Source organism: Monodelphis domestica, chromosome 5 (assembly GCF_027887165.1).
Source record: "Monodelphis domestica isolate mMonDom1 chromosome 5, mMonDom1.pri, whole genome shotgun sequence".
In the NCBI taxonomy this organism is placed as follows: domain Eukaryota; kingdom Metazoa; phylum Chordata; class Mammalia; order Didelphimorphia; family Didelphidae; genus Monodelphis; species Monodelphis domestica.
This window is the reverse complement of record NC_077231.1, coordinates 288,504,765-288,528,090: the sequence shown is the minus strand read 5'-3', so window position 1 is coordinate 288,528,090 and position 23,326 is coordinate 288,504,765. Positions and strand designations below refer to the sequence as shown.

The 23,326-nt window shown below is 39.0% G+C and overlaps 1 protein-coding gene across 1 annotated transcript in view; it reads left to right on the top strand.

The window, feature by feature from the left end:
* The first annotated feature begins 4,280 nt into the window (after nt 1-4,280).
* ANKRD28 (ankyrin repeat domain 28) overlaps nt 4,281-23,326 on the top strand; it is a 198,939-nt gene continuing 179,893 nt past the window's right edge. The window contains exon 1 of the mRNA XM_007505124.3: nt 4,281-4,751. Coding sequence (XP_007505186.1) covers nt 4,725-4,751 — 27 coding nt within the window. The 5' untranslated portion in view covers nt 4,281-4,724. The remainder of the gene's footprint in view (nt 4,752-23,326) is intronic.

Sequence of the window (23,326 nt, the reverse complement as noted above, 5' to 3'; positions counted from 1 at the left end):
TCTTCCTTTTCTTAAGCACCTACTAAAAGCTAAGGACTTTTACTACTAGGTAGAACAGTGGCACTATGCTTAGAATCAGGAAGACCTGGGTTCAAATCTAATCTCAGATATTTATACCTGTTTGACCTTGGACAAATCATTTAACCTCTGTTTATCTTAGTTTCTTCATCTGTAAATGGGGATGATAATAGCACCTACTTCCCAAAGCTGTTGAGGGGATCAAAATAGATATTTGTAAAGTACATAATATATGCCATATAAAAGTTAGCTATTATTAATAATAATAGCTATTTCATTAATTAAATATTTAGCTAATTTGGCTAATTAATTATTAATAGTAGTAGCTAATACTAGATACTAAAGATATTAAGACAAACATGAAATAGTCCCTGCCCTCATATAATTTACATTCTACTAGGGAGATGGGAACAATTATATTCTACTGAGGGATATGTACAGAACATGTTTATAAATAAGTTCTTTGAGGATAAGGACTCTTGCTTTTATCTTTGTATCCCCAGTGTCTAGCAGAGTGCCTGACTCAGTGTGGGTGTCAAATACTAACTGATTGGTTTTCTGATTACTCCAAACCCTTACTGATTTCTTTTATGTGTTTTTTTAGACACATACTCTCTTCTGGTATGTCCTATGAATTACTTCAAACAATTGAGAACCTAATTTCATATCGAAATTAATAGGCAAAGAATCTGTGATTTCTTCAAGCCTAGAGAACCCGAGTTGGGAATTCTCTTTAGTTAGTAGACTTAAATAGATAAATTATAGGAAGTTAATTCAACAAGCATTTATCAGATACTTTGTGCCTGATACTGGTAAATGCTAAGGGGACAAAAATGGAAAAGAAGAAGAAAAAAAGAAATAGCCTCTCTCCTCAGGGAGTTTACATTTTACTAGAGGAAAACAATGGGTCTTTATGCAGATAAGTACATATAGTAAATATATATATATATATATATATACATTCATGAGTATATGTGTGTAAACATGGATATAGTGGTATCTACATGGATCTAGTAGTATGGGAGAACATGTGGAGCACTAATGAGTGGCTTCCTGCTGGAGGCAATTTAACTAAATCTAGATCACATGGTAAGGTAAGTCCTTGGGAGTTGCCTAAAACAAAAGGTAAGAAATTTGCCCAGTCTGACATAATGAAGATTAGATGGCATCGTGGATAGAGTGCTGGATTTGAAGTCAGTAAGACTCATCTTTCTGAGTTCAAATCTTGCCTTTGACACTCACCAGCTATGTGACCCTAGTCAAGTCATATAACCCTGTTTACCTCAGTTTCCTCATCTGTAAAATGAGCTGAAGAAGGAAATGGCAAACCACTCCAGTATCTTTGCCAAGAAAATCCCAAATGGGGTCATGAAAAGCCAGACTCAACTGAAAAGCAAGTGAGAATCAAGCTATATTTAACCCAGGTCTTCCTGAGTCTAAGCTCAATCAATTTGCTGTGCCTCACAACAAAATAATGTTTACTATCTTTCCACATGTATATATGTTTCCAATTAGACTGTAAGTTAAGGTCAAGGATATGGAAGCTAAATCTTCTAAAATGCTGACTAAAAGAGCAATGGGTTGTGTTTGGATCTTTTTAACCTTTACCTTCTGACTTGGAATTGATCTGTTCCAAGGCAAAAGAGTGTAAAGACTAGGTAATTTTAGTTAAGGTGATTTGTCCAGGGTCATATAGCTAGGACCATGGTAGCAAACCTATGGTACACATGCCACAGAGGGCACACAGTAACCAGAGTTTGTTACTAGAAAGGTAGAGGGACTCTAGTAGAGCTGCTCCCTTCACCCTTTCCACTGTGCCTGAGGATATTTTTTCACTTCATCCCCTCTACCCAGCAGCCCAATAGGAGAGCTTCCTCCCTCCCCTCTCTGGGTGGGTGGGTGGGTGGGGGGGCACAGCAGACACAGCACACAGTCACTAAAAAGTTCACCATCACTGAGCTAGGAAGTGTCTGAGGTCAAATTTGAAACTAGGACCTACTGTCTCCAGGCCTGGCTCTCAATCCACTGAGCCACTCACCTGCTAATTAATGGATAGTGTCATTTATTATTTTTTAAAAGCCTTTATCTTCCTTTAAGAATCAATATAAATATTGGTTCTAAGACAGAAGAGTGGTAAGGGCTAGGCAATGGGTGTTAAGTGACTTGCCTATGTCACATAGCTGGGAAGTGTCTGAGGCCACATTTGAACCCAAGACCTCCTGTGTCTAGACCTGGTTTTCAATCTACTGAGCTACTTAGCTTCCCCCCATTCATTATTTTTAAAGAGAAACTTAAGAAAATACACTTTGTTATTCAGTCATGTCTTATAAAGAAACTGAGGGAAATAGGTTTAAGTGATTTGACCAAGGTCCCACTGCTAGTAAGTATCTGAGACTAAATTTGAACTCAAGTCTTCCATTCTCTAAGCCTGGCATTCTCTACAAAGAGCCACCGAGCTGCCCCAAGAAAATACACCATATAGTTTCATTATCTCAATCTCAAGAGTATTAAAACCTCAACCTGCACTTAAGATTCAAACTTTCAAAACATTCATTTTCTAAAAAATGTCTTCTCCAGCAGTCACTTAGCCATTGTACATTTCAATAACTTTGAGGCAGAGGTGAGAATCTTGGGTAAATTTATAAACCAAGGACTAAGTTCATAGTGTTATGGTGCACTGTGCAAGAATGTATGAATCTCATTAAATTCCTCTGTATCTTGCCTACAATATAACTATGCCCAACTATTCTATGGTAACTATTTACAAAGCTAAGATTACAAGGTACTTTGTAATCACAAAGCACTACAAGCATTAACTGCCTGTTTTGAATAGCTTCAGTTCAACACTTATTTTTTATTGTTCCAGCTTTGTGGAACTTAAAATGGATTAACATTTTACTTATCTTCATTGAATTGATAAGACCCACATCCTCTATTTAATACATGGAGACAATGAAATATACAGAATGATTTGACCAAGACAATGTCGGGCATAATTGAAACCAGCTCAGCTGATGTTCAGTCCAACTTTGGATATTTTAACCCAGTAACGAGAGAATCCTTCATTGTTGGCTTTAAGATAACTTAAATGCTCTTTTGTATTGAATTTTTACATTTTATTTTTTCAGTTACATGTAGAGACACTTTTTGACGATTATTTTTTGACATTTTAAAATTCAGATCTCCCCAATAACCTGATATAGGAGTACTGAGTTTTAACATATATAGCCATAAGCATTTGTAGGGTGGAAAGATGAGAAACTTTTTTACTGAATTGCTGGATGTGCAATTGGTGAGTATCCTCAGAGTTGCTATTAAAACGATTCTATTATTGTGAATATTAAAACCTAATTTCCTTTCTTTCTGGGGTGGGGGGTGTCTTTGTTGTCTGATCAATCGGAATCTCTAGTGCTATTAGAAATTGACAGATTCTCTTAGAAAGGCTGAATTTCCTCCAGGCTCCTGTTAAAGACTAGGTTTCACCGGCCTCAAATCAATATTTTCTCTATAAAAATCTGTCCTTTGAGACGTAAGGGATACGAGGATCCGTGGGAGAGAATGGTAGAACCTAGCATGACGTCACACATCGGTGTTCTGAGCCGTCTCCTCGTAAGGAGGGAGGGGGGTGGTGGTGGGGAAAGAGACCCCTCCCTCCCCCATGTTTGCAGGGGGCGCAGAATTAAAACCGCTGGTTCTGCGGGGCGTGGGGCAGGATTAATTTCCGTCCGTGCCGGAGGTTTTCTCTAGGGGCGAACAGGAGCCACGCCCACGCCCTTTTCCCGCAGCTTCGGGGAGCCCCGGCGTGGCCCCGCACAAAGGAGCCCCTTCCCTCTCTCGAGTCCTGCGCGTGTCCCGGGTCCCCTCCCCTCAGGTGACACGCGCGCGCGCACTCGGCCCTCCATAAAGAGGGGGCGCGTCCCGCCTCTCTCCTCCACCTCCACGTGCGAACCCGGCCCGGGCACACCCCCGCGCCTCCGATTTGGCCCCGGCGTTCCCAGGCCCCTAGGGCGGCGGGGCGCGCACGCGCGTTCTCCTCCCCCACCCCTGCCCGGACCCTATCCCTGCCCACCCCCTCCGAGCTCCGGCCTCCCGCAGGGGGCGGCGGGGGAGGGGGAAGAAGGTGAGAGAGAAAGGGAGCGGGAGGGCGGGCCCGGAGGCGGCGCGGCCAATCCGGACGCTGCTTACTCTGGGCCTGTCCCCCGCACCGGGGCCAATCGGGGCGGGCGGTGGTGGTGAGTGGCGGTGGCGGTAATGTTGTGGAGTGGAGTTGGGATGCTGCCGCCGGGGCCGGAGCATTAGGGGCAGGGCGGGCGGCTGAGGCAGCTGTGGAGGCGACGGCGGCAGCGAAAGGCAGCCAGGGAGGAAAAACCCGGGCGCAGCAGCGGCGGCGGCGGCGGCGGCGAGCGGAAGAGGAGCAGGACCTGGAGGACGAGGAGGACGAGGAGGTGGTGGCCCCCGGGCCCCGCGCCCCTCGGCGACCGCTGCGCCTGGCCCGGCCCCCTCCGACGCCCTCGCCGCCCCCTCGTCCACCTCGTCCGGTTCGTAACCTTCGTCCTACTCGTCCGCCTCGCCCCTCTCGCCCTGCTCGCACCTTTCTCCCCCAAAGCCCGTTTCGCTCCAAGGTGGCCGGGCCGCGCCCCCTGCCCAGGCTGGCGCGGGGCGCGGAGGCGGCAGCTGGATGGTTCGCGCCGGTGGCGGCGCCCACCATGGTGTTCCTCAAACTCCGGGACCAGGTGGGTGAAGGGCAGCGGCAGGGCGGGGGGCGCGCGGGCACGGACGGGGGCGCGCACCGCCGCGAGGGGGGGGGGCACCTGCAGCCTGCCCCGCCCCCGCGCCAGGTGCGGCTCCGGCCTAACCGGGGACTGGACGGTACCCGAACGGGGCGGGGAACGAATCGAACCTGCCCTGTCCTGGTCGGTGCAGTTTCTCCTCACACCCTCTTCCCTGGGTAAAGTCGGACTGTGGAAGGATCTGTCACCTGGGGGCGGGGCGGGTCTGCCGGCCGGCCATACATTGTCTTTGTGAACTTTCAATGAGCCTTTGCTCTAGCCTCTGGACGGAACAGCTAGTGGCGCTCTGCCACGAACGGAGGATTTTTGTTGGGGGAAAACGGCCACTTCGTTCCAGGACCCAATGGTAGAATTTCACTTTGACATAACTAGCAAGGCAAAAGGGTTTCAAATCCTACTCCAAAGACACACGAGTTGTGACTGATCACGCCACTCGTACGTGCCTCCTGTTTGCTTCAGGCTGTTTGTACACCTAGTAGATGTCTGGGAGGCTTGCTTCTACTAGGGACTCGGTGTTTTCCAGGGAAATTGAACTTGGGTGTTGAAATGTAGGATGCAGTTCTCTTGTTTTTCAAAGTATTGCGGAAGAGGGGCGAGGTTTGAGAATCACCGTGATTTCTAAAGTTCTGCCTCTGAGAATATACACATCCAGATGTGGAGTGCTGAAAATTGTTTCCTCCAGTTTGTGAAGCATTATTTTATAAGCAGCTTAGTCTCCATTGATAATTGCCTGAAATTATGTATCCTTTGGTAGCAAGAGGGTACCAGCTGGTGTTGACATCATCAGGGCATGACACTGAAAAACCTGCTGTCTTGGCTCGAAGTGTGTGTGTGTCAAAAAAGATGCAATCTCACTTATGTCAAATTAAAAAAATTTTAATGACATGCAGGTAAATTACAATTTAAATTGGTTTCCTTCAAAAGCTTTTTCTAACACCTTCTGTAAGTGTAATTTGCATTATACTGCAATTCAAGTAGCCACATTTTCTACTATTCTCATTAATACTGCTCCTTGAGTAATTAATGGAGTAGGTTCTTGCTCTTAAAATGGGAGCAAAGAAGTGGTATTTGATTCATATCATTTTGTATGTCCAGAACCTTAGTGAACTTTTTTAATCTAAGGTTTTGTTTGTGGGCTTGAAATCTCAATCCAAATAATTTTGGTTTTGAAGTCTTAAGTTGTACCAGCCTATTTGTATTTGTGAAACTGAAATCATAAAGTTATAATAAATAAGCATGATGGTTGAATACATAATTTTAGCTTTAAATATTTAGTGACATTATGGGGTTTTTAAGTACCAAAGTGACTAATGCAAATTAAATTAAGACAAAATTCAATTGCGTGGTTCAGAGGAAAGATAATAGAATGTTAAAATATTTCATCTCTTTAGTAAACTTGAGAAAAGGGGTTAGTGATTTTATTTTTGTTTCTAGTGAATGCTGTTTTCTTTGGCATTTTACATTTACCATTTTACATGGGTGATTCAGTGAGTACTAAATAATGGAGTCAAGAAGACCTGTGGTCAAAACCCACTGCATACACTTACCAACTCCTGTCAAGTTACTTAACCCATCTTCCTCATCTGTAAAATGGGAATAATAATGGCATCTACTTCACAGGATTGTTGAAGATCAAGTGAGACATTGTGTGCTTTGCTTACTATAAATCTATATAAACTATTATGATTAATAATAAATTAGCAATTAGAAGAATACTTAGAGTGAAATGACTCAGCCAACCTCTTGTTTTAAACAAGTAAAGCTTAAAACTATACTAAGATTTTTGGGACACCCTGTGTATGTGTAACATTTTAGAGTAGGAAAGACAATGCACCCTTAGAGACTCTAAAGTGAATGTATAACTTCTTTTTTACAATTGAGAAACCAGAAGTAGGCCTTTTGGTTCTTCTGGACAACTTTTTGTCTGAATAGTTGACTTTAAGAATAGTCCTGAAGTTGACAACATTTCCGTATTCTAGAAAAACCATTTCTACATGATTCTAGAGTATAGGAAACATTAGAACTATACATTTAGAGCTGGAAGGTTAAGGCATGTACTCTAAGCCCCTTATTTTATGGTTGAGAGCTAGGTCATGCAGCTAGGAAGTGGTTAGCCTTTCTGATTCCTAGTTCAGTACCATATCCAGGTTGTAGAATGATTAAAGGGGGCATTGTGGATAGACCTTGGATCCAGGAAGCCCTGGATTCAAGTCCTGCCCCTAATACCTTTTGTATATGAGACCACAGATTTATAGGCCCTTGAACTCCTGGTGCTCTAAGCAACCAGGCAAATAGGCAAAGGACCTAGGCCTGTGTTGGTGAACCTTTGGCACATGTGCCAGAGGGGGCTGTTCTCCCCCTCTTCATGTGCCTGAGGACACCTCCTCTGGTCACATGCAGTGTGAGGGTTGCAATTTGGTCACTAGGTCTCTACAAGGTTTACCATCACTGACCTAGGCTCTAGGCACATAGGACTATAACATTTCAGAGAAGGTGCCTACCTGCATCCTTAGAGAAAATTTCCTCACCATGCAGTGGCTACTCTCAGTTAAGTTACTGGCCCAGTTTTACTTCCTGTCCTATCAGAGGCGTTAACAAATATCCAAATAATCTTTGGAATAAAACAGCCTTCCCTTATTTACTGTAATTATGGGGATAGGAAGCTCTAGAATCCAGTACTTTTTGTAGATGATTTAGTGAATATAAAAGGGCTGCCTACTTATACCAAATTTTAATTTTTCATCTTTTGGAGTAGAAATGGCCACCCCACCCCTTTTGCAATTTCATTTAGATATGCTTTTGTTGAGACATATCTCCCCCTCCCCCCACCCCCAATGAGATTCAGTGAGTTGCCCAAGATCACCCAGGTTGTCTGCTGATAGTCACTGTAGGGTGTTGGGCATCAGTACTGAAGTTGGAAACAGAAGGCAGTTCTTGCCCAGAAAGAGTATGGAATTTATGTATAGAATCTGATAGGCACAAAGGAGACAAAAATTTGCTTAACAGTTGGCATTGATGTGCTTTTTGGCTATACCTTTAGTGAAGTGGTTTCTGCTTATGATACTAGATTACTATTTAGTTTGTTAACCATGATTCAAAAAGCATATCCTCATTAAGGAAAATTAATTTATGTAAACCTACGATTCCCTTATTTTATTGGAGTTTTAAGAAATAAATTATTTTTATTTCTGTCGCTTTAAATATGTTTTGAGGGTCCCTCAGGCAAACCTAGACTGGTGTTAACTGACTGTTGGACCAGGCATTTTTAGACTTGAGGGGGTGTGAAGTTAAGACCTATAATTTCATTGGTGTAGGGAATTCCAATGAATAAACTCCTTCTACCAATGCAAATAAGCATCTGTTGTACAACATTAAAGTCTGGGGCACTGAGAGGTTATGACTGTGTCCAGGGTAACCCATCTTACAAAATGGGTCAGAGTTGGCACTTGAATCTAGATCTCACTGAGATAGCGAGAAGCCACCTCTCTATCCTTTATGTCATGCTGTCTCAATTAAGCATAAATTATTTCATTTCAGAATGCTTGTTTGGGGGAAATTAAACATTCTTTTATTTTAGAGTAATAAAAGTTTTTTTTTTTAAATAATCTTGAGTTGACCACATATGTGCTCATTCATCTCTTTTATATTCTCTTAACTAGTTTTGTTCTATGTAACCTGGACAGGGATTTTGGTGTGATTGATTTTGCTTTTGAGCACAGGTAAATTAAAACTTCTCATAGATGAGGATATGTCTCAGGGAATGGGGTTCCACCTACATGTTAGTAACTTTAGATGGAATAAAGAGTACTTCAATGTGTTCATAGCACTATGCTAGGCACTTTGGGAATATTTAAGGAAAAAACCAGAAGGTATGATTCCTTATATCAAGGAATATATTTTTAGAAAGTGCATAGGAAATGGCTGAAGAACATATTTTTAAAAGGTATCAATAATTATTTTCACCTTTTGTGGACCCAGTTCTCTTGGTTCAGTGGGAGATTAAGAAAAGGTATGAGTTCTACCTTCTTAAAGGTTACAATTTTAAGATAACATATGCCAAAGTAATAGATAACTTTTTTAAGATAGTATGTAATCAAGTGTTTTGATTCATAATTTTGTTAGGTGCTGAATCCCTGCCTAGTAGATTTCAAAGATGATAAGGCAGTTTTTGTTGCCAGGATGCCATACCCAAGGTAGGCTGGCACCTTATCTGGCTCCATTCATAGATTTCACTGGCTTCAAGAACCCTTTCTCTTCCTATCATCTTAAAGCTTCATAAAAAAGTAGCTTCTCTCTTTTATTTTTAAACAAAAAGATTGGAGGGGCCCCTGCTTCCGGTTCTATAGAAATTGATAGAAGGGGGATAACTAACATGGGCTCAAATGTTTGGGAAGACTCTGGACCAGGTTGGATTTGAGTTGGCACTTGAAGGACTAAGAGGATTCAATTGGTAGAGAAAGAAATTTAGGGCTGTAGAGTAGAGAAAAAAGGAAAGAAGAGAGTAGAAATGAAAAAGATGTTTGTAGGGTGATGTTAAAGAGTGGAAATGAGCAGAATATTTATAGGGTAATGGCAAGGAGACTGCCATAAGAGGGTGTGGCTATCTGAATAGTAATAGCAGGTAGATTAGTTCAGGTGGCGCCAGATCTTGATTACTATGTTCAGGAGATTGAACTTTGTATAGTAGGCAGGGGAGAGAGTAATTTTTAAGTCAGTTTTAAAGATAAGTTTGTGCAGGAGAGAAGATTGAGGGAAGGAAAGCATTTGAAGCAGTGAGATTAGTTAGGTGCCCATTATATCAACATGGTATAAATTAATAAACTGAGTTATATTAAGTGTTCAGGGAATGTCTTGAGGAGGGGGAAACTCATAGGGAACCTCATATTAATGTGGATTATTCATTATGAATAGTTGAGTATAGTCTCTTAAATGGTCACCCTGCTTTCATTCTTAACCCTTCTCCAATCCATCCTTTACACAGGTGCCAAAATCATTCCAAGGTACAGGTCTGATTATGTCATACCCTAAAGGGGGAAGACCATAAATGATTCCCCATTGCCTAGCTTTAAGGTTTCTTGCAATCTGGACTCACTTATCTTTCTGTCCTTATTTCATGCTACTTTGCTTTCTCTGCATTTCAGTCAAGTAGGCCTACTCTTTGTTCCTTGAACAGATAGGTGTCCTTTACTGCAACATGCTAAAAACATTTCATTTTCTTTTCTCCAAAACTAACATCTTTCAACTTCCCTACTGCTACACCACCATTCTTTTAAAGCCATTCACAACCTTGCCACAACCTATCTTTCCAGTCTCATTCATGCTTTCAAATGTGTGGGTGGAGAGGGAGACTGCAGGGAAGAGTCAGGACCTATGATTTCATTGGTGATTAATTACGAAAAACTATGTTCTCCCCCTGCATCTACTACCTCACTAGAAAAATTAAAGCAAAAAACAAAATCCTTGCAACATATATCTGCAAAACAAATTCCCTCTTTGGCCTTGTCCAAAAATAAGTCTCATTCTGCACCTTGAGTCAATCACCGAGCAAGGAATAGAAAACATGTTTTATCATCAGTTCTATTGTATTCATGGATGGTCCTTGTGTTGATCAGGGTTCATAGAGCTTTCACAATTGTTTGTTGTCACTGAATAAAGTATTCTCCTGATTCTGCTCATTTCATTCTTTTTCAGTTCATGCAAGTCTTCAAAATTGTCTTTATAATATTGATGTTATAGTATAAATTATTCTAGTTTTGCCCACTTCACACTTTGTCAGTTTATGCAAGTCTTTCAGTGCCTCTTTAAAATTATCTTTTCCTCATTTCTTATAGCACAGTAATATTCATTTGCATTCATATACTAGTTTGTTCAACTTTTCCCCAGTTGATGAGGATCCCCTCATTTCCAGCTGAATTGTACATTTCTCTTCCTCTCACACTCTGTGTTTACTGGATTTTTTTTCCCATTCCTTTCACAACACTCCCATCTCTGTGCCTCTACACTGACAGTCCCACATTCTTGGAATCAAATAGCATGCATTAAGTGCCTATTACATACCAAACACTGGAGACGCGAATATGATAACGAAGCTATCCCTATTTAACAAGGATAATCTGTTTTGATGGGGGGAGATGACACATATAACTATATGTAGAATAAATATAAAGAAAATAATAAAGTAGTTAAATACAAAGTAATTTGAGGAGGACAATAGCAATTTAGAGGATAAAGAAAGACTATGTAGAAGATGGTACTTGATTTGGTGGCTTGAAGGAAGAGACACATATGTTACATGGGGAACAGAGAGGTCAGTTTGGCTGGACTGGAGTGTGGAGATAGGAGTGGGGTGAGGGAAGAGTGGATTATTATCTGAATATCCTGATGAAACGGTAGATTGGAACCCAGTTGTGAAAGGGATTAAAAAGTTAAGAGTCAAATTTATATTTTACCCTACACCCGTTAGGAAACCACTAGAATTTATTTGTGTGTGTGTGGGGGGGTGATATTCTTAATGTGGGTTTGAGGAAAATCACTTTGATAATTGTGAGAATGCCTTGGCCAGGGGGACCTGAAGTTGGAAGACTAATCAGCATGCTTTTGTAATAATCCCATTGAGAGATGAAAGGGACTAGAATTAAATAGCTGTATGAGTAGAGAGAAGGGATGGAGTTTCAGATGTAGAGGTAAGATAGGACAAGACTTGGCAAGTGATTAGATATAGAGGGATAGGAAGCTTGAGAAATGAAGGATAATTTGAAGTTATGAAATAGTGAATCGGAAAAGTGGTAGTGGCTTTTGACAGAAATAGGAGGGTTTGGAAAAGGAAAGAGTTTGGATAAAGAGTTTAGTTTTGATATGCCAAGTTTGAGGTGATTCAGGAAACCCAATTTGAAATGTCAAGTAGGCAACTGGACTAAAGAGCAGGAGTTATCTGCTTAGAGATAATAGTTAAACACTTCTGATCAAATTACTGCGAGTATAGAGGGAGCTAGGAAGAGAACCTTGGGGTTTTGGAATACGGTATGATGTTGAACCAGGAAAAGAGACTTGAGAAAGAGAAGTCTCATGAAAGCCCAGAGAAAAGAGTATTATCTAGGATAGAAAGAGTATGACCAATAACTTCAAATGGAGCAGATAAGATTGAGAAGGATGAGAACCGAGGGAAAAACACCAGATTTGGCAATTAAGAAGTCATTGGCACTTTTGGAGAGAGAGGTTTTGGTTAAGTTATGAAGTTATAGACTGCAAGGGATTGAGGAATAAAATGAGAGGAAGTGAAGGTAGGCAGGTAGTTTTTTAAAGGAGCTGGATTCAGGTATTTCCCTCCCTCCCTGATATACCCACAATTTCTTTTACATAGGGTGATCTACATTGTTGGAGGGAATAACTATGTTTATAACATGATAGATCCATTTGAGTATTTGGTAATATCAATATGTGTATATGTTCCATCCCTCAGTAGAATGTAAATTCCGTAAGGACAAGGAATGCTTTGTTTTTAGCTTGGACATTGCCTCATGTAGCACAGTGTCTTCCACTTAGGCACTTAAAATTACTCTTGAATTGAAATGTTATTGTCATATAGATTTATACAAAGAGGTCATACTCCTGGGAGTGGTGGAGGTACATTTGGATTTGGCATGTATTGTAGTTTTTTGTTTCTTTCCAGCAGATTTGCCTGCTTTAATTTTTACATATAACTAAACAAAACAGTTTTTACTCACTAGCTCGGTTATAGGGAGAGGTGGAGGCCTGGGTACCCATAAGGAAAAGCTGTTTGGGTTTTTTTTTTTTACTTATATTTGGTTTTAACTGGGCCTTTAAGTACCTGAACAACAACTGGTACAATTCACTGTGCTAAGTGCTGCTTTAACATAGAACATGCATAAGTTAGTTCATAAATTCAGGGTTATTGTCTAGGAGGGAGAGATAAGATAGATGCATAGATAACTATAATTCAAATTAGAATAGGATAAGTGCATTAGAGAAGTAAAAAAGTCTTAATGTATAATGTGGATGATTCACACATGGATAATTAAGAATTGACTACAGCAAAACTTCAAATTTATATTGGTGTAGGAAGCTCTTGGTGAGGAATTTTCTTTTCCAAAGGAGTGCTACTTTCTTAGCCTGTCCTCCTAGAGTTAGTTACCTGGACTATCAAGAATTTAATTTGACTTGCCCTCTCATATAAGCCAGTATATGGCATGTTTAATACTCTTGATGCAAGTTTTCTATCCAGTAAGCCTTGCTGCCTCTATCATAATACAGAATTAGTTTAAAAAAAAAACATTAAATTTGTAAAATACTAATAAAAATATATGCATGTTACTTTTGAGGTCATAATTATTTGAACCTATAGCTTACACATTGTTAGTTAGAGGCTCTTTCAGACTTGTTTTGATGAAATGAGAAGAATAATTTATAATTGGAACAGTTTAAAAAGTAGTATCATTTTAAGTATTGATTCCAAGATGGAAGATAAGGGTTTTTAAAAAAAAAAATCTTTGTATGTTATTTAAAAACTTAAGACTTTCTCATCTACCACATAAAATCTAATCTTTTCTTGTTTACAGGAACCTCCTTGATTGACTCCATGCTTCTTGTCTGATCATATTTCCCTCTATACACAGGCCAACCATGCCTTTCATGCCCCTTCTCTTCCCTGTGTGTTAGTCCCTACTATTCCTTCAAAATATGTTTAGTATTTTGCCCTTCTCTTAGGCATTTGTATTAGAATTGTTTTTCTGTATATGTTTGCTACCTCTACTAAATTAAGGGCAAGAACTAGGTCTTACTTAATTTTATTTCTTGAACCCTGTTAATTTAGCATAGTTCATTCTTTGCGCATGATAGGTGCTTACAGTCTATATCAAATTCTATCTTTTCCACGAAATCTTCTGTATTTATTTTAGTCCAGAGTCTTTCTCCTCTCAGAAGTTCTTTAGCTGTTAGTGTCTTGTTACACAATTTAGAATATAATTATATGTTCTTGTTTTTTGTCTTTCTGTGTCTTATAGTCTTGGAACTAGGAGACCTGGGTTCAAAACTAGTCTCTGCTATATTGGCTGTGTGACCCTGGATAAGTTATAGAAATTTCAACTCTAAATTTCCTTGGAAAAGAGAGATACTTATACTAATGACTAATGAGTTCATTCTGTATAGTTAGAAATTCTTGAACCCCTAAAACTACATTACCCAAAGTTCCTTTCTGTATTACCTAGAATCCTTTTCCCTTTTCCTGCATTTTGCCTGATAGTATTTAAATAGGCTGTAACTCCTCCCACGCTCTCTTTCACTTGCGACTGGGTGGAGTTCAAGTACTTCCTTTTACTTTATTATTAATAAAACTTTTTAAATATGATACTTAGTTATTGAATATTAATTTTAAAATTTCCCACAATTCCTTACCTCTTTATTTTTCTTTAGTAGCTGAATGTACATTGCTATTTGTTTACTCAAGGAGATTATAAACCCTTCAAAGACTTGGAACATATAAACTTTCCTGGAGTCAAGGAAGACCCAAGTTCAAATCCATGTTCACTTACCAACTGAGAGATTTTTGGGCAAGTCACTTAATCTCTATGTGCTTCAGTTTTCTCAACTATAAAATGGAGATAATCTATCACCTGCTTCCCCAGGTTGTGGATTAAATGCAATAATATTTGTGAAGTGCTTAGAACAATACTTGGCTTGTTTCCTTCCTTCTTTTCTTTAAACATTTTTTCTTTAAAGTTTTAAAAATATTTTTTAATTTAAGTATTTTTCAATTATATATAAATTTTTTCCTAGCATTCATTTTATTTTTTTTAACTCTTATCTTTCTGCCTTAGAATTGATACTAATATGGGTTCCATGGCAGAAGAACAGTAAGAATTAGGCTATTAAAGTTAAGTGACTTGCTCAGGATCACACATGCTAGGAAGTGTGAGATCTGATTTGAATCCAGGGCCTCCCATCTCTAGGCCTAGTTCATATCCACTGAACCACCTAGCTACCCCATAACATTCGTTAAAAATATTTTTTTAAATTTCACATTCTCTTTCTCCTTACTGACACTCCACCCTTCTTGAGAAGACAGTGATATCCATTATACATGTGAAGTCATGCAAGATTAAATAAAAAGAAAAAGGTTTTTAAAATATGCTTTTCTTCTCCTTTCTACCTCACATTGTTTGGCACTATGCTGAGTATACAATAGATTGTTAGGTAAATGCTTATTGATTGGTTTTTGGCAGTATCAGCCAGCTTTTTCTAAGAGGAGTAAAATAGAACTATCATAATAGTCTGGATACTACTACTAAGGAAGATTCTGTTTAATAACTTTTTATGAACACAGCTTCTACATTTCCTCAATTGTAAAATTAGAGGCTTAGAATCAACTTTTATAGTCCCTTCTGTCTTTAAATCTATGATTGATCTTTTGCTAACAAATTTTCTATGACAGAATTCTATGCAAGTGCTTTCTCTAGTCTGAGTAGTAATTAAAGTGAAATAATGTGTGCTGTTTATGAAGTTAGGGGATATGAGGAAGAATGATACAGGCTTCAGTCTTTTTTCTGTTCAGTTTCTTTAATTGTTTAGCTGGTAAGCCTGCTTTCCATTTTAACCAGAAGATATCTAAGCTATCAAACCAGTGAATAAAGCACCTCATTAGGTTGTTTTTGCCTTTCTTGGTATCCCAAGTGCCTATCACAGCTTAGTACATGGTAGGGACTAAATTGTGCAGAAGCCAGGAAATTAGGTTAGTGTTGGAGAATGACCTGCACACAGTAGGTTGTTTTCTAATAGAATTGCTAGTAGAATATTTCTTTGTTCTGATGTTTGGAAATCATGATACTTTAGCAATTGTGTGTCTTTTAAGGTTTGTTATAAAGGGATTTTATCTTCATTTAACCCACATCCTCCTTGTTGCAGTTTAACCCCATTCTCTTCAGTCTTCGTTGGAGATAAAAGGCTGCTTTTGCAAAGTAACCCTGCAGAAGTAAAAAACTAGATGTGGTTATTTTAGTTGCTATATATCATAAAGATTTTTAGAAGGTAACTGTGTTTTGGAGAGCAGGCAGCTTTTAAAATTTGATGCAGGAAAGTGTGGATCATATTACATTTAGGGGGAAGTATATAAAAAATAATTTTGGGACAGCCAGGTGATTCAGTGGTTAGAGAGCCAGGCCTAGAGACTGGAAGTCTTCGGTTCATATGTAGCCTCAAACACTTCCTAGCTGTGTGACCCTGGGCAAGTCACTTCATCCCCATTCCCTAGCCCTTACTGATCTGATTTTACAGATGAATAAATAGGCAAATGAGGTTAAGTTGCTCTTCTGACGTGGAACCAGTACTTAGTATTGATTCTAAGAAGGAAGGTAGGGTTTTTTAAAAAAAAAAGATGTAATAATTTGTTTTCCTAGTTGATTAAAAAAACTCCTTTATACTTATCCCTTTCCCATTTAATTTTGATTATCACAATATGAACTTAGAATCAAAAAGGTTATAGTGTTACTGTTATTTTAATTATGATACTAAGAGATTCCTCTTGAGAGTTCTCACTATAATAAAGATATTCTTCATTAGAAGTTGAGTTATCCATTTGTCAGTTTTGAGTAAAATCAAATAGTAAAAACAAAATGCTAGGTTCTCTTTAATTTGTTAACAGAAGTTCTTCAGGATCATAGATTTAGAGCTGGAAAAGATTTTAAAGGCCATTGAAGTAGCCAGCTTACTTATTTTATAATTGAGGAAATTGAGGCCCAGAGAACTTATTTACTCAAAGTCACTTAGCTGAGCTGGGATTCTAAAACAATTTGTTTTATCCTTGAGGCAATAGGTATTCACTGTTGCTTTTAGTGGTGGGAAACAAAGGCAATCCTTCAGGAATATGAACTTGACAGATTCATGAAAGATGGCTTAAAGAATTTGTGAGAGGTTAAGCTAATCTAGGGTTGAATGGGGTAAAAAGACATTAAATAGGTTGCCCTCTGGGTAAAGGACCCACATTAAGATCACAGATCTATCAGTGTAGAATTTTCACTGCCCATCCACACTTATTTGTGATACTATCTAGAGACCCTTATCCATGCCCCAAAACCTCTTACCAAAGGTACTTATTGATTTACTGTAGTCATATAATAATTTTTTTAAAATTTTTTATTAAAACTCTTACCTTCCGTCTTGAAGTCAATACTGTGTATTGGCTCCAAGGCAGAAGAGTGGTAAGGGCTAGGCAATGGGGGTCAAGTGACTTGCCCAGTGTCACACAGCTGGGAAGTGGCTGAGGCCAGATTTGAACCTATGACCTCCCATCTCTAGGCCTATCTCTCAATCCACTGAGCTACCCAGCTGCCCCCTCATATAATGATTATAATAAATACTTAAACAGAGTTGACTGCCCAGCCCAGTGATGGTGAACCTATGGCATGTGTGCCAAATAGGGCATGCAGAGCCCTCTCTGTGGGCATGCCTGCAGTCACCCTCCAGAGTTTATTACTAGAGAGACTCAGCAAATCTGTTCCCCTCCCCCTTTCCATGTGCCTGAGGAAGTTCCTTACTTTACCTGTTCCTCTGCTCAGCAGCTAAATAGGAGGTAAGGATGGTAAGAGGGGATGGGGGGGCAGCACTCTGCCTCTGAAAGGCTTGCCATCACTGGTCTGGTCTCTTTTTATGACTACCTTATTTTAAAGTTGAGATTATAATGTAAAGCACTTTGTAAATTTTAAAGCACTATAAACAATATCATCAGTGAAGTATGCTTTTACTTTATTATTAAAAAGTTTTATTCATGTCTTTTTTTATATCACATTCACTTTCTTATATAGTCCTTCTTCCTGACCTTTCCTTTAATAAAGAAAAACAAAGAAAACCTACCTATATAGGAACTCTTTGTATCTGCCACATATGATATACTAGTTATTATTTAGAAATTAGAAACCTGAATCTGCTCTGGGCAATCTTAACGTAGGTTTTATTCATCCTTTTCTTCAGTATACAAATACCATGCTTATCTGAAGTGTTAAACATTTGTTTGCCTTTTCCTTTAACAATAACATTTGTTAATATAAGTGTGCTATGCTAGAAATTATCCTGGGGATCTGAGTGTTTTCTAAGTGGAAAAAAAAAATCTGAGACTCTAGCAGCTGATTAGTTGATTCACAAATAATGAAAACTGATTAAAAGTTTTTTTTAAGTTAAGTACACTGTAATGAATAAATATTCTTGTAGCCTCTGCTTGTATTGATCAGGGTGGTATTGCTTGCTTCAAGAAGTGCATTTATTTCAAAACTATTAAAACTTATGACATGTTAAGCCTACCATTAGCCTGTATCTGGTCATACACTTCCTATTCTCCTCCTACTACCTCTTGCCTCCTCATTGGATTCTTCCAGACAATTAATTTCCTATGCCTACCTAAATCAAAATAGACCTCTTAGGTCTCAGAGGATACATTACCTCCTCCCATGAAGTTGGATCTTAAAGTGAGGACCTTGAGCAATCTAAATACCAGTTTCCCTTAACAGACTTCTTTCCAACCATGACTGCTCTATCTGAACTTATTCTTTAATAGTTAGCATACTTCCCACTCCCTCATATTCTCCCCAGTTTAGGATTTTGAACCCTTTGCTACCCATATTCAAGCCCCATTCACTGCCTATTGTTACCTTCTGCTCCTTTCCACTGAAGAATAGAAAGAGACAGATGGGAGATTTGCAAGGGTCACCACACATCTTCTTCAACCTTTGTAATAGATACCACTCTTAGGAGAATTATGGTAATAAGAAATGTTAGAGCCTTAACACCAGGAAATAAGCTAGGGGAAGATTGGATCTTGAACACCTTCCTTGACTCTACTTCCTGTTCCCTTTTCAGTGGTCCTTCAGTGTCCCTCTCAGAAACAGTAAACTTAAAGATTTCCTCTAGTAACTAAATCCCACAATCAAATCTTTATTTTATTCTTTTAGGTAGAAGAAATAAGGAGAGGAAAATAGGGCTCCCTAGTCTTATAAATTATCCCTGTTGAAGATTTGAGATATAAATTTGAATTTAAGAAACAAAGTTAATTTCCCTAAAGAGAGATATTGACTCCAAGAGGCTAACAGGTTTCTTCTGAGCTAAATTCCAAAGTCTTCTCAGCATTCAGTCTCCTGAATAGGCAATGCCCCAAAGAGAATTTGTTTTCCACCTTCCTTCAAACAGTCAGAAAAGGAAGAAGTGAAGTTCAAAAAACAGTTCAAGCTGCTTAATTGCTCCCTTCAAGATTCCATGGAACTGTGACTCCATCTCTGTTGATTGGCAGGTCCCAAAGTTCCAAGCCTCTTGCTTTTCTGCAGATCCATTTTGTCACTTCTCAAAATACTTATTAACACCTTACCTCCTTTAACTTATGATTTCCACTCCAGTCTTCCCTGGAATGCTTGTTCCATACCTAACATACCAACCCTTTTCCTTTCTCATTCCTTTTTTTTTGTCTCTCATTGAGAACCTGGCTCATAGTGACACTATGCGTGGACCCCTTTGCCAATACTGGTTGCATTTTAACTTAGATCCCAGATTAATTGTGATAAGGGAGTTAGAATTCTTCTGGCCTCCAACCCTATGCCCACACCTTGCCACTTCTAGATTCTCCCTCTATCATCATTACTCAGTAATCCTCCTTTGAGTACTTGCTTTTTGAAATGTATTTGCCCAATCCAGATCCATTCTTTGCTTAGCTGTTAAAGTAATTTTCTTAAAGCACAGACGGGTCTGACCATACCTTTTATCCTTTTAGTAAATTCTAGTGACTTTCTGACTACTACTTTATGGTAGGTAAAGCCAAATTGGCCCCTAACTACCTTTCCAGTCTTCTTACACTTTACTCTCCTCTATGTACTCTACATTCCAGCAACTTTTGCTGTTCTCTTAATACTCTCTACCTCCTTATACTCTGTGCCTTTTCCTTTGTCTAGCTTCTGGAATATTATCCTTTCTCACCTCTGCCTTAGGGCTTCTATTTTTTAAACTCTTACTTTTTTGTCTTAGCCACAACTTTAAGACCAAAGAAAGACCAGGGCTATGCAAACAGGATTAAGTGATTCGCCCCCAGGGTCACACAGTTTAGAAGTGAGTGAGGTCTTATTTGAACTCAGGTCCTCCTGACTCCAGGCTTGGCTCCCTACTGTGCCATCTCCCTTGGCTAAAAATCCTATTTCCTGGTCCCAGTGTCCCAGTTTCCTTCCATTACCTTTTTTTTTCATTGCATATTGCTTACATGAGTATAGTTAATGAGCATATTGCCTACCTCCCATTAGAATGTGGACAAGGGACTATACTTTTACATTTCTTTTTATACCTAGCACTTGGTAACATGCCTATTACATAATAAGTACTTAAATGCTTGTTAATTTTTTTTTAACAGATGAAAGATGTATCAAAGAACTTTTAAAAAAGGCTTTCATGGGCTTGAGTTCTGTTTTTACTGTATGTATTTCTTAAGGTGATTGAAGTTATTAATTCTCTCATTTTTAATGATAGATTTAGTTTCCCTTTTTGTTAGACTTTTATGATTCTCTTTTAAAATGAGCTGATTGGACTGTAAGATCTTTAAAGTTCTTTCTGGTTTTATATCTTATAATCTATTACAGTTCTTTTGAAACTCCTGATTTATTAGGATTAAATTGATAACCAGTAATATCCTGAGATAAATACTTGGGAAGTTTTGAATTTAAGGCTATTTTCTCCTATCATTTTATATTTCCTTATGCATAGATCTAATTATGTTACTTCTCAGAAATATTCAGTGGCTCTCTGCTGCCAACTGAGTAGAGATCAAATTTATTTGCATGATAGTCAAGGTTTGTCATAATTTTTTTTCACCCTGGTTTATTTCATACTATTCTCTCCCACTTTCTGTCCCATAAACACACATTTCTTAATTTAACTGTCTTCTTATCTTTGTTCCTATTTGTTTCCTATCCCTACTTGGAAAGCCTTTTTCTCCTTTCTTTGCAAGTTGAATTCCTAAAACCATCCTTTGAAACCCAACTCAGATGCTATCTCTACTATGAAATCTTCCCTGATTCTTCTGGTTAATGATGAACCTATCCTCAGATACCACATAGCACTTTCTTATGTACCACTCTATTATAAAATATTTTTTTTCTTCTTGCTCTGTAAATAAGTTTTGTTTAGGCATATGTCTTAGTTAAACATTTTTGTTCTCTAAGTGCCGAATACAGGGTTATACACGTAGTAAGTGCTGTGTTTGTTGAGTTTTTTGGGTTTTTTTTGGGGGTGGGGGAGGTTGAGGAGAGGGGACCCCATTTAACAACATTTTATAGTTACCAAGCAAATTTTTAAAATGGAAAAGCCAAAAGATGTGTGAATAAAACCAATTCAAATTTTGCTTTAGAATTTTTTTTGTCTCTCCCATCTCTAATTTGTCATTCACATAGCTGCAAAATTAACAGTCCTGAAGCACAGGGCAGAAGTTTTCAGTTCCCTGCTCAAGGATTTTCAGTGACTCCCATTACCTTTAGGATAAAATTCAAACTCTTGGAATTTTTAACCCTTTACAAGCTGGCTTTGGCCTATCTTTTTTGTCTAATTATTCCCCCAAACCCGTCTGTGGTTTAGCCAAACTACCCTGTTGGCTATAACCTATAAACAACATTCCATCACCTATCTCATGACTGAAAAGCATTCTATCAGGAAACATTTAGCAAGCTCTTTTATGTGCTAAGCACTGTGCTAAGTGCTTGGTATGCAAAAAGAGGAAAAAAGACAAAAATCTTTGCCCTCAAAGAGCTCACAATCTAGTCAGGGAGACAGTGTGAAAATAAATATATCAATTCAAAACTCTCTTGGGGAGGGGGTACCTGGGTGGCTCAGTGAATTGAGAGCCTGGCCTAGAGTTGGGAGGCCCTAAGTTCAAATCCAGCCTCAGACACTTCCTAGCTGTATGATCCTGGGCAAGTCACTTAACCCCCATTGCCTTGCCCTTACCACTCTTCTGCCTTAGAACTAATACACAGATGGAAGGTAAGAGTTTAATACAAAAAACTCAATATGAGAGATAGGCTTTTTGTTTTTGTTTTAAACTCTTACCCTATATACCATATATATACATACATATGCCTTGGAACAGATATTTAGTACTGAAGTATTGATTCTGAGACAGAAGGTAAGATTGGAAAAATGGGTGTGGGGACTAAGTTATGAAGGGCTTTGACCATCAAATAGAGATCTTTGTATTTGATTCTGGAGGTGATAGAGAACCGCTGGAGCTTATTGAGTATGAGATGATTGTGTAAGGATAAGTTAGGGTCGTGACCTAATTCTAATTTAATTTTTGGTTGCCAGGGAATATCCCAAATAAAATACCCAAGTCAGCTGGAAATTTATGGTGATTTTAATTAATATAGAGTAAAGAAATTAAGGAGAAGGAAGAGGAAAAAAGGTGTAGGATTTCTCCCACCTGGCCTGAACCAGGGGGAAGATTAGAGGCTTTCTCTAAGAGGATAGTGTTTGGAAGGTAAAGGAGAAAGTATCAGACTAAAGAGAGCTCAGCTAAGATTCCTGAACCTGAATTAGCTACTCAGCTTCTCCCAGTATAGTATCAAGGAAAACTCACCGCCAAACCGGACAATAGCTGCAGCCCACCAAAATGCCCAGCACTCTGCTGCCAGCCACCTCTCTGCTGTCCAAGAGGCCAGAGAAACGAAGTGACGCGAAATATATAGACAGTTTTACATCACTTTCCTGCATCTCACCTGTACCAATGGTAGCTTAAGCTTGACTTAGGACAGCCCAGGGGTCTGTCAGCTGTTTCTGATTTGTCATTTGCTAGCATATGTCTGTCATAGGCCATCTTCCTAAATACTTAATCCTTAAGTATGGGTGTAGACATTCCTGATTTTGTTAGACTAAGTAGGGTGGAGCAATGTAAAGTTCACAATTGGACCTTCATTTGGGGATTTCATTCAAATTACCTTGAGGAAAGTAGATCCACCAGAAACTATTAAGTAGTGAGTGTAAGTATTAAGTGTGAGAAGATGAGGATTTGCACCAGGGAAATAGCAGCGTCAGAGGAGAGAAGGGAGTGAATTTGAGAGATGCTACAGAGATGAAATTAACAGGCCAATGGATATGAAGGCAGTGAGAGTGAATGAGGAATTCAGGATATCTTCTGGGTTATGAGCCTGAGGAACAAGGAGGATATTGTAACAGGTAAGTTAAGAGTGAGGGTAGGGTTTAGGGGAAAGTTAAGTTCTGTTTGGGACAAGTTTCATTTAAGAAACCTATTAGACCTCCAGTTCATGTTTGAAAGGCAATTGGACATGTCAGATTGGAGGTCAACAGAGATATTTGATTCAGGATAGATAGATTTGAGAATCATCAGCATAGAGATGATACTTAAATCAATGGAAATCAATGAAATTATCAAATGAAATAGCATAGAGGGAGAAGAGAAGAGAAGAGGGCCCAGGCTAGAAACCTGAGGGACACCTACAGTCAGTTAGAGGGCATGATCTGGTGGAGGTTCCAGC